Here is a 12,162-nt window from a genome sequence, read left to right as displayed (position 1 = left end):
TGGGGAGGTGCACAGAGGCGAGCTCACAGAGGACCTGGTGTGCCAGGCTAAGGACTCACAGAATTTAGCCTGAAGAAAGGGGGGATGGGGCAGGGGCAGTGGCTCACACCTGTGATCCCAGCACTCTGGGAGGCAGAGGCGAGAGGATCCCTTGAGCTCAGGAGTTCAAGACCAGTGTAAGCAAAAGCAAGACCCTGTCTCTACTAAAAGTAGAAAAACTAGCTGCTTGTCATGGTGGGCACCTGCAGCCCCAGCTACTCAGGAGGCTGAGACAGGAGGATCCTCAGGAGGCTGAGGCAGGAGGGTCTCTTGAGCCCAAGAGTTTGAGGTTGCTGTGAGCTGTGACACCAGAGCACTCAACCCAGGGGATGGAGTGAGACTCTGTCTCAAAGAAAAAAACAGGAAAAAGAAAAGGGGACATGCAAGGTTTGGGCAGGGGAGGTCCCATGGATGTGAGAACGATCTCTCTAAGTGTCCAAATGCACCAGGCAACGTCAACATGAGGGAAGGCCAGGTGGATGAGGAGAGGACAAGTGTGCCTGGGTGAGAAGACAGAGGCCTCACCTAAGCCCCGGGATAGAGGAAAGTGTACTTACGCAGATGTCGGGGTCACTGAGACAAGGACTCTAGGCAAGGAGTGGGTTCCAGGTATGAAGGATCCGTTCACTGGTAAGTCTCAGGAACTTGACTCAAGAAACCCTAACAAAGACTTCTAAATTCTTTAAGATTATTAACAATAATAAGATGTTGATCTGCTGAAAATTCAGGGGGAAGAATTTGTGCCCAAGAAACGAAAAGGCTGATAGGAGAAAGAAGACAAAGAAATAATTTAAAGAGCCCTTGGGAATGCCAAAAAAAAAGAAAAGAAGAAGAAAAAAGAAATGAAAAACAGACAGCAAGAGCCTCCCCATCTCAATGCAGTAATCACAGCACAAGAAGAGGTTGGGAGACCAAGCTCATCACTGGGGAAAGGTTAATTTGTGCCTAGTGTGCTCTGTTGTAACAATCAGGGGAAACAGGAAATGGATTCTAGAAATGCACTGATAAAAATAGTTTAATAAAGACTTTTGCTGCAAAGGCTTTGGTTGCATAGAAAATTTATTTACTGTGGAAAACTTCACTCACCATCCCAACGAATAAAAAGCACTAGGTCACGTGTCCCTTTTCAGAAGGCAGGTGTGTCAGTGTCCAGCCCAGCTCTGCACCCAGACAAGCCTTCCTGCCTCCCAGCTGACACCCTCCGCCCTCCTGTGTCTCCCTGGCAGAGCCACCACTCTGGGACTGCTGGTGAGTTCTGTGGTTGATTTTGCTCAGAGCAACATTAAGCCGGCTCTAGTTTTAAGGCCATATGCTGCTGCATTAGCAGTTACTTCAAAAATTCTTTTAGAAGAAGAAGAGAGCCATTGCCAGGCAGAGAATTAATTAGCAGTAAATATATTCCTTACCTGTCCTTTATTATGATCTCACCACAGGTCTGGCAATAAACCGTGCAACATTCTTGGGCTTGTGGGCTTTGATTAAACATGGAAGTCGACTCTAAAGAAAATCGATAACAGAAAATCTTAGAGGCTGGAACAAATAAATACATTAGCATACTTATAGAATTTAATAACCACGATAAATTACCACCAATAAACCCTGTTCATGATCTACCTAGAAGTACACATTTAAATAGTATCATCTGATGACTCACCAGGAGCAAATATTGTGAAGTTGTTTTCAAAAACAACAGATTTTGCTGAGGGTGTCAGTGCTGGGTGTTGCCCTGGATTACCCACATAACATTTGTTGAGTTATTTCTCTCATTCTATAAATGCCGACATTAAAGATGGGTGAAAATGAATGATTCCTCCACGTGGAGCCCCGGGGAAAGATATGCCTGCTCAGCTGCCCTCTGCTGCGTCTCACAGCTCAGCTCCTCACCAGAGCAGCTGCTCGCAAGGGAGCTCTTTAGTTTAACCTGACCTAAGAAGCTATATCCACAGAGGAACAACACCATCTGTACAGACAGACGAGATCTCAAACTGGTCTTCCCAGGAGAGGGCCCTGGGCTACAATGGCTCTAAAGAAAGACCCACTAGTTCAAGAGCAAGATCCAGCTTCTGAGGAGCACTGTGGGAAGTGAGCATTCCCCTCACTGCAAAGCAGGAGACTGCCGAGAGGCATATTCCTTTGGTTTCTGTTACTTCTCTTATAAAAAAAGGACATTTTCACTAAAATGGCTATCTACAGAAATTCTAGGTAAAGAAATGAAACAAGGGCGGTACCTGTGGCTCAGTGAGTAGGGCGCTGGCCTCACATACTGAGGGTGGCGGGTTCAAACCTGGCCCCAGCCAAACTGCAACAGAAACATAGCCAGGCATTGTGGCGGGCGCCTATAGTCCCAGCTACTGGGGAGGCTGAGGTGAGAGAATTGCCTAAGCCCAGGAGCTGGAGGTTGCTGTGAGCTGTGATGCCACGGCACTCTATCAAGGGCGACAAAGTAAAACTTTGTCTCTATTAAAAAAAAAAAGAAAGAAAGAAAGAAAGAAAAACATGCCGACCAGTATCAAGAGATTTGAATTTGGTTTATGTTACTCCCTACATATTTTAAGGATGGAAAAAAAATTGATGTTAGAAAATTTAATCCTTGGCAATTAAAAATTCTTCGGTTTCTAGGGAGGACCTTGAATCCCTACAGCACTAAGGAGAAATAAACAGCATTATTTTTAACTTTGAGCAGACTGGTAAGAGACCTTGGGAAGACACCCCAGGCTTTCTCTCTAGGCCAATCCACAAATTGTCAGGGAAACACTGCCCTCTGCCGGCCACCCAGCACGAGACCCAGGGTCAGGCTCAACACGCAGAGCTTTCTAAGGCAGAGGGTCACGGCCCAGCCACTCCCTGCAGGAACCTAACACCTGCTCCTACAGCACATCAGGCTGCAGCCAGCTCCACCTCAGGGGTCATGACTGTCACTCAGAATAGAACGCCATGCGAGTTGACTGCAGCTGCCCTCAAGAGTGGTCTGGCTGTTGAAAAGTCAACTTTTTTGTCCTGAAACACAAACTGAATGCTGCAACTTTCGAAAGTCACTTCCTACAATGCAGTATTGACTCAAGTTCACATCAATATGCATCTACTCATACTTATTCATTCAGAAAATTATTTATTCACCACCAATGCTGTGAAGCTGCTAAAGCAATTAAGAGCTGAGGAATCTATTTTGCATACCCTTTCATGCACCGTGGAACAAGCTTTTAAAACTTCCTTTTCAGATATTTTAGTAAAATGTTTTGAAAGTGTACAGAAATAGGAGACCAGAGAACACAAACAATGTGCAAACCAGCACACAGCAGTTAATTCACTTTGTCCTGCAGTTAAGACTAAACAGCGCCTGCTGATTTACAATTTTAAAAATACTTCCAGTCTTGCTATTTGTAGACTGACAGTTACACAACATGGGTGGGCAACAAGGTCCGCTGTGTCCATGGAGGTCTACATTCCTGCTCCCTAAAGGCACAGTGACAGAAGACTAGGAAATGCTCCCCCATGACATCTGAGCCTGACCCCCGCTTCCCAGATCCAACACAGAATTCCCACTGTGGTTGCTGGTATTCCTGTCGCTAATGGACCAAGTAATGATGTCACCAGATCCAGACCCCCATGGCCTCCTCTTGAAACACTTTCCCTGCCTATTATTAGGCGTACTCGGGGCCTATCCCCATCTTGGGGACCCTAGCCTTCTTTCTGTGCTTGCCCAGGAGTTGTCCTTAGCATTCATGCTCTGCCACTGAAGTTCCATTGATACCTCTTTTCTCTACTCCTTGTTCCTAAAAACCAACTCTACTCAACCAAACTAGCTATTCACTAATCCAGGACTAGCAAAAATTACTCTCCAGCAAAAAAAAAGAGTAAAACTCTGTCTTCACTTTCCTCCTCCAAGGCAGGACCAGAGACTCGGAAATGCCCACATGTCCAGTGGCTCTTCAGGACAGTCTGCCTGACCCCACTTCCCACACACCTCAGACGAAGGGCTTATTACTACGAGGCGACAGTGAAGTCTCGGGGTACAGCCGAAAGAACTCCTCTCCGTCTCTGACAACAGACATCACGTGGGTCTTTTATAGTCTGTTTCCCCTTCTTACTGCATTTTAATCCTCAAAGCATATTATTCATGTTGTGAGAGATGTACTGAACCAATAATTTTATTCAATAAATCCTGAGGTTTTATGAAAAGAAACTTTCCTTTGCCTTACTGAATCAATATACTGATCATAAAAAACTGTAAATATAATAGGCAGAGCCACAATCAAAACTAAATCATGCATCAGACTCTACTTTGGGACCTTTATGTGTACTGTCCTACTTGGAACTGTCCCCACATGGACAGAATCATTTTTTTATTCTCTTGTCAAACACACCCTCTTCGGAGTGGCCTCCCTGACTACCCTTCACCCAACCCCTCCTCACTCCCTATCCCATTGTTCTGGTTCACCTTGCCCACGACACTTTTCTGGGTATGCAATTCAATTTTGTGTTGATTCTCTGTTTCCACCCACTAAACGTAAGCTCTGAGGAGCAGAGACCTTCCCTACCTCACTCACTCCTGCATCCCAGTGCCTGGATATCCACGCCTAACAGGGGGCATGAACTGAAACACCACTGAATGAACATTCCCAGGTCATGCTTGAAAGCAACCAGGCCTTGCACAACTGCCCTCTGATCTAATCTTCACGTCACATCTCTCAGTTGTCGATTTTACAATTAAAGAAACAAAACCGAAGCTGTGAACCTACAAAGGCTCCTGAAGAGGGAGGCCCACAAGACACGCTCCTCCCAGGCTGCTGCTGAAGAGTCTATTCACCTGGGAAAAGTTCAACTTGTCAATAGAACATCACCTCTGCTTTATAAGGAAGAAAAACGCAGAAATGAAATGCTGCTCTACTTACTCATGCTAGGCTCAGCCCGGGCTCGCAGCCGCAGGTGCAGACCATCCCCAGCGTCCCAGTGCAGCCCGCGGCAGGAGGCAGGCTCCAGCCTCACCCATGCAGGCAGCCGCAGCTCCGTGCAGCCTGCCGGGGCTTCCACACAGAGCGAGGATGGGGTTAGGGAGAGGTCCATGGGCAGGCCTCCTCCTTCCACTTCCCTGGTAAATAAAAATAAAACCCAAACAAGTTATTCCTCATAAAGAAAACCACACGGTGAAAGAAACAAAAATGACCAAGGACCTCTCTGTTCCTCTTCAATAGGGCTCTAAAGTCCTTGCCCCAGGAAAATAGCCTCGAGCAGGTCGTAAAAGCAGCACATCTCGGCTGGGTTTAGGTCAGACCACACAGTATCCTCCCTGTCTGGGAACATGCAAGTCCCAGGACACATTTCTGTTCTTGCTTCTGAGATCAGCACCACAATCACACTTCACGTTGCAGGATCAGAGCAGAGTGCCGTTCCTTCACATCCAGGATTTTGATAAAGAGACTAGGAGTAAGTGAAGCAAAAGATGCCAAGGGAAAGCTTTCTTGTCAATTTTAAGAATAAAAAGAATTAATGAAGAAAACAATACAGCTATGTATGAACACTAATCTGATTCACAGTAACACAAACCACTCCATGTTGGCACGAAGAGCGACCCCATCCTCTGTCTGCCAGGCGTCAGAAGCACAGAAGGGTGAAGGCACGTACAGAAGTGACCCTCCTTTGAGACTGAGATATGCCAAACATTATTATAACAGGGGGACAAAGTCAACAGCTCCTCTTAAGTACAGACTGCAGGCCATCCTCACAGGGCCACCTGCTTGAGCGTTATCTCAGCACAAAGGGCTAACCACACATTCAGGTTAGGCTGTTTTTTTAGAGACAGTCTTACTTTGTTGCCCTCAGTAGAGTGCCATAACATCACAGCTCACAGCAACCTCCAGCTCTTGGGCTTCGGCGATTCTCTTGCCTCAGCCTCCTGAGTAGCTGGGACTACAGGCACCGGCCACAACACCTGGCTATTTTTTTGTTGCAATTTGGCTGGGGCTGGGTTTGAACCCACCACCTTAGGTATATGGGGCTGGCGCCTACTCACTGAGCCACAGGCGCCACCTGGCTTTTTTTTAATTTCATTCTATTTAAGAGAGAGACCTTGGTTTGTTGCCCAGGTTGGAGTGTAGAGGTCCAACCATAACTCACTGCAGCCTCAAACTCTTGGGCTCACATGATCCTCCTGCTTCAGCCTCCCAAGTATCTGGGACTACAGGCACCTGCCATACTTGGCTAATTCTTTACATTTTTTTTGTAGAGACAGAGCTCTCACTATGCTGCCCAAGCTGGTCTTGAACCTCTGGCCTAAAACCATTCTCTCACCTCACCCTCCTACAGTGTTTGGATTACACCACTCCCAGCCAGGCCTTTTAACTTGCCTTAGAACAGTGGTTCTCAACCTGTGGGTCATGACCCTCAGGAACTGTATTAAAGGGCTGCGGCATTAGGAAGGTTGAGAACCACTGCCTTAGAAAATCTTACAATTAATTTTCTGGCTAGTTCCTTTTCAAAACACATAGATCTGTACTTAATTGACAATAAAGAATATCAATTTTTGCAGGGAAAACAACCTCAAACAATTGCGTCAAAAGTCCAACTTCAAGAAAAGATGTTTAAAGACTAAAATCCTCTACGGCAGGAGTCCGCAGACTCTTCCGTAAATGCCCAGATACTAAATACACAGGCTTTGTGAGACATGTGATCTGTTACACATTCTACTTTGTATTTTTTAAAACACTTAAATATACATATATAAATCCATTCTTAGCTCACAGGCTATACCAAAACAGGCTGTGGGTAGGACCTGACCAATGGGCTATACTTTGCTGACCGATACTCTAAAGCTACACAGTATCCTTTTTGCCACCTCAATAATTTTCAAACTGGACTATGAAGAGCTGACACTTACAAGGGACTTAAGGGAAATCACTGTGTCCCTAAGTCCCCACTGTCACCCTGCTCTGGCTGCCACTCTTCTTCCCTTCCTGGAAAATTCCATCATTTCCATGAGGCCATGCAAAGTAGGCATCAGGGCAAATGCAGGGAACCACGGTGGCCTGGAGCAGATGTGAGAAACCAGGCAGGGTGTGCAGGGCATCCACAAGGACCACTGGTCAGCAGGGAGGGTGTCACCTGGTGGGGGGAGGGGTCTGAGTGGGAGATGGGCAGCTCAGCACTACTGCTGCAGACCCCTCTTAGCCTGAGCTGCTGGAACAAAACACCACGGGCTGGGCGGCTGAAGGACAGACATGGCCGAGAGAGGAAGTTCTGGAGGCTCCTCATGTAAGAACGCTGTTCCCATCACAGGCCACCACCTTCACATCTCATCTAACCCTATCACCTCCCACACTGGGGGTTAGGGCTTCACGTATGAATTTGGGGGTGGGGGGACACAAAGACTCAGCCCATAACAGAGTCCACACAGATGAGAGAAAAGGGAGAGAGGGGGTAAAGGATGGCCCCACGAGGGGACTGACCAAGCAGATCATGTCGCAAGGACAGGACAGGAGGGCCAGCATGCCCAGTGGGAGGGGTTACAAAGCGAGAGATGGAGAAGACTACGGTGAGAAGTGTGTGTGAAGTCGCGGCTTTCAATGATATCAACAGTGCTGCAGGCAGAGGTGAGTGGAGGAGGGTGCTGTGTGTCTGCTCATCCACATGGAAACACCACGCGTGTGTCACACAGACACCCTGGCTCTGTGAGAGAATGCAGGCAATAGTAATGACCACACTTGGGGCCCAGACCTTGGCTTGCAAAGGCCATTTTCACTTAAAAAACAAAAGTAGAGTTCCTTAGTGAAACGACTACATCCAGTGAAAGGGAACAGAAAAAGAAGGCAGTAAACCTAGAATATGTTGCTGTGCAGCAAATTAAGGAAGAAATCAAAGAAAGGTAAGCACACGTCCAGATAGACACAGGAGCCACCTCGGAGGGACTGCCCTGCCACATGTGCTTCAAGTAAAAAAGTAACCCACTGAATGAAACTGATGTGTCCTTGCTGATGTAAATAAATAAACAATCAGAATAAACGAAAGTCGTGTGAGGAACGAGGTATTCAGTCTCAAAATACCTCTCAATTACGTACCCATTACAAAGAGAGAGAGGCGTGGAGGTGGAGGAGCAGTGGGCACGGCCTCACTGATGTGCTCAGTCAGCACAGCCAGCAACAGAGCAAACCAAAATCAGGGGCCACCCGGCCGTGCAGCGTGCAGAGTCACACACCCCGACCACCAGGCAACACCACCTCTACCACGTTCCTGCCAAAGACGCACAGCCTGAATCTCATCTTGAGAAAACACTAGACGAAACCAAATGGAAGAGTGTTCTGCAGAATTGTTACAACCTTCAGAAGTGTCAGGATGCAGAAAGCCCGGGAAAACTATAGACTGAAACTGAGCACGGAGGAGGGAGATCTTTTTGCTGGTTAAGGATGTTCTGTGGACAACGGGCAGAACGTGAATGAGGTCTGAGTACAAGGTGGTAGGAACATATTTCCTGATTTTGAGGGTTGCATAGTACTTATTTAGGAAAATGTCCTACTTTGAGACTCTAATTCTGGTACCACAGTACATAAAATCCTCTCATACTTGAGTCTGTCTTCACTATTCACTTGTAGTCTTTCAAGTATCACACCTTGCTTATAAGTATCCAGTAACTTCCTCTACGGACAAGGTGAACGGTCTGTAAGGCACAAGGATACACTCAACGCAGATCCTACAAACCCTGCTGTCAAATTCCCAGGAATTCTGCCAATCCCTTCAATTCACCAGCTAGTAGGTCTAAGGTCATCTATGGTGAAAGTATTTACTCCATAGGAATGAACAAATGTAGAAGATAAGCTCCCCTTGCTCAACATGGCAGTTCGCTTCAATGTGCTCCTCCAGGAGATTGGTTCTGAGAAACATCTCTTTGAAGATCGAGCTTCTGTACCTGCCTACAGATACACAGAAATATGCAGAAAGGTCTCTTTGTCAAGGAAATGTGGAGAATCAGCGGGGGTGAACAGACCAGTCTTCGAGCATTGGGTTCTATTCTCTGCCTTCCTCCTTCATTAACATCATAATCCCTAGTTGGATTTGGGCTAAAAGGAACAGACAGCCAGTCTCTCTTATGTTTTTACTCTAAACAAAATCAATTGTATATGTGTTCCTCAGCCCTTCACACTAAATTGTAATCTTAAATGGTAGCTTCCTAATGTTACTTCACCTCTTTGTATAGGTGTTAAATTCTTACTAAATGTTGGAAAGTATATAAGATAATCAGTAAAGTTTAGCCAGGCCGCCAACCAGAGCGAGTCCCGGTCTCCCTTAAATTATCATTCCGTCTGCAGTTCTTTCTCCTGTGCCTCCGATCAGAAGCTCCAAAGAACACACCATCAAACAAATGTTGCCAATCAGATCTTTTCCTTGATTGGTTTGGTTTTCCTGGAGTTTCTAAGAGTTTTGATCATGAACACGTATTGTGTTTTATCTAGTGACTGTCCACATGTACTGAGATGGTTGTGTTTTTTCCTTTAGTCTTTACATCTGTGAATTACATTACAAAAATCCATTCGTGTTCAACCGCCTTGGCAATCTTGGGATAAACTTTGTCCTTTTATTTCCTCCATCCACAGGTGTTTACTGAGTTCCTTATCTAGTGTCAAAAACAGCATAGTCAACTGATTTCTCACAAAGATGCCGAGTTATTTCAATGGGAGAAACAATGCTTTTTTAGTGATGAAATAGTTGGATATCCTTAAAGGAAAAAATCAACTTTGACTCCTCACTGCAAACACAAAAATGAATTTGACAGGATCACAGCTCAAGATATACAAGCTAAAACTACATAGTTTCTGGAAAATAAAACAAGCAAAAAATTTTCACAACCTTGGGGTAGGAAAAGATTTCAGACATACAAACACTAACAACTAAGGGAAAAACAGTGATTAACTTTCATTAAAATTTCTGTTTATCAGAAGACACTCTTCAAAAAATTAAATGGCAAGTCACAGATTAGAGAAAAATATTCACATATTAATAAGGCATATATATGAAAAAAGTTTTGATTCAAAAACTATGTAAAGAAATTTTTTAATTTGATAATAACGCAAACAACCTGATTTTTAATGGCAAAAATTAGAAGATACTTTTAAAAAGAATGTGCATGAATTGCCAAAATGCAAATAAAAGGCACTTAAGATTATTAGACCTGGGAGAAATGCAAATGAAACAAGTCACCACTTAACACCCTCTAGAATGGCTCAAACCAGAAAGACTGACCACACTAAACCCAGGTGCTAATACGAAGCATTGGCACTCTTGTCCTGGTGAGTCTATAAAATGGAACTTTGGAGAACTGTTTGGCAGCTTCCCACAAAATAATGCCCATATCTACCCTATGACCCAGAAATTTCACTCTGGTATTACCCAAGAGAAATGAAAATGCACGCCCACAAAGTATGGCAGCTACAATCATAATAAGCAAACTCTGCAATCCAGCACAGGCAAATGGATAAACGAATTGTGATCTATTCTTACAACGGAAAACTACTTAGCAAGAAAAAAGGACTACAGATACATGCAACGATACAAATGAAACATGAATTCCAAAGACATCATGTTGAGGAAAGCAGCCGCAACAGAGAAGTACATACAGTAGGAATGCATTTGAATGTAGTTCAAGGAGTAGCAAAGGCCCCGGGTTACTCAACCCTGCAATCCTAGAACTCTGAGACCAGCAGAGACACATTGCCTGAGCTTAGGAGTTCAAGAGCAGCCTGAACAAGGAGAGCCTCTCTTTATTAAAAATAGGAAAAACAAAATCATGGGCATGGTGATGGATGCCTGCAAAATACTGCGTAGTCAGAGAAACTCAAGAGGTGGAGGCAGGAGGAATGACTGAGCCCAGGAGTCTGAGGTTGCTGTGAGCTAGGCTGCCATCACGGCACTCCAGCCTGGGTGACAGAGCAAGGCTCCGTCTTGGGGAAAAATAAAAATTGGTAAAGCTAATTTATATTTAATAAAATCAGAATAGCGGTTGTTCCTAGGGTAGGGGAATTGTTATCTAGTAATAAATCTCAACGAAGACCACCGCCCACAAACCAGCAGTCCAGAAAAGTTAGGTTTCTAGAGTTATTAAACAAGTGAGCAAGCATACTCCAGGAGAACTGAGAAAGGTGTTTTGTTTTGGAAAGGTTTGGGCTCCTAATTACCCTACAAGGTGGACTGAAATTGGAGATATTTGTCCAAACCCAGGATTTTTCAAAGAGAGAAAGAAATTCAGAGAGTACTATTACCCTTATTTTAAGATTGAAGAAATTCAGGTTAAATTACTCTAAATGTGTGAAAAAGCTAGGACTTGAACTCAGTTCTCGCGTCAAATTCCAAACTGCCACAGCAGATATCTGGCAAATCTGAGGAAAACCTACGCATCCATTTACCCGCGGGGCTCTAAGTAAACTTACAGCAGCCACAGGAGGAACACGCACTATCAACACTGCTGTCAGATAAACAAAACAAAAAGGAGAACTTTCCCCCGAAGTTTCTTGTTTGTGTAGTGCATAACAAGTTCTCATTGGACTCCTCATTGGAACTGGGGACAAGAATGACAGAGTAAGCCCGGTAGGAGGGCTGCCACCTTCCCGTCCGTCCGCGGGGCGCAGGTCACGGAGTGGCCGCGGGGGCCCATCCGCAGAGCGCGGGAGGAGGAGACGCGCCCGCGGGCCCCGACCTCACCACACGGACCACGGATAGAGGCAGACCGGCCACTGTCCGCACCGCCCCCGCTGCACATCCCTGCTCCTCAAACTCCGGCGTGCCCTGGGCGGAGGGGGCCGGCGGGGCGGACCCCCGTGTCCACCCCGCTCCCGAGACGCCCAGGCCGCCAGACGCGCGGGGAGGCTCCGGGCAGCCGGAGGGGAGACGCTCGGCGCCCCCGGCCCGCCCGGGACCCGTCTTACCCCAGGACCAGCAGCGCGCTCTGCAGCTGTCTCCGCACCTCCAAGAACACGCGCGTCCCCGCCGCGGTCGCCGCCATGGCCGGGCCGAGCGGGACCGAGCCGAGGGTCTCACGAACCCGAGTCAACCCGGCCAGCAGCCGTCACACGTGTGGCGCGAGAAGCTGCGGCCTTGGTGGAGGCGGCGGTGCGGACGCCGGGATCCGACAGGCTGCGGGCC

The 12,162-nt window shown here is 46.4% G+C and overlaps 1 protein-coding gene across 4 annotated transcripts in view; it reads right to left on the bottom strand.

Annotated features, from left to right (window-relative positions):
- UBE3D (ubiquitin protein ligase E3D) overlaps window positions 1-12,103 on the bottom strand; it is a 48,031-nt gene extending 35,928 nt beyond the window's left edge. For all 4 annotated transcript variants that reach the window (XR_002770921.1, XR_002770922.1, XM_023507790.1 and 1 more), the window contains exons 1-3: window positions 11,946-12,103; window positions 4,932-5,128; window positions 1,446-1,536 (exon numbers count right to left, since the gene is read on the bottom strand). Coding sequence is in view for 2 of the 4 variants with exons in the window: in XM_023507790.1 (XP_023363558.1) it covers window positions 1,446-1,536; window positions 4,932-5,128; window positions 11,946-12,022 (365 nt within the window). In the remaining 2 variants the exon portion in view is untranslated. The remainder of the gene's footprint in view (window positions 1-1,445; window positions 1,537-4,931; window positions 5,129-11,945) is intronic.
- Window positions 12,104-12,162: the final 59 nt, after the last annotated feature.

The sequence above is a fragment of the Otolemur garnettii genome, unplaced genomic scaffold (genome assembly GCF_000181295.1).
Source record: "Otolemur garnettii isolate 467f Iridium unplaced genomic scaffold, OtoGar3 scaffold00205, whole genome shotgun sequence".
NCBI classification, from domain to species: Eukaryota; Metazoa; Chordata; class Mammalia; order Primates; family Galagidae; genus Otolemur; species Otolemur garnettii.
This window is presented reverse-complemented; position numbering and strand designations above follow the sequence as displayed.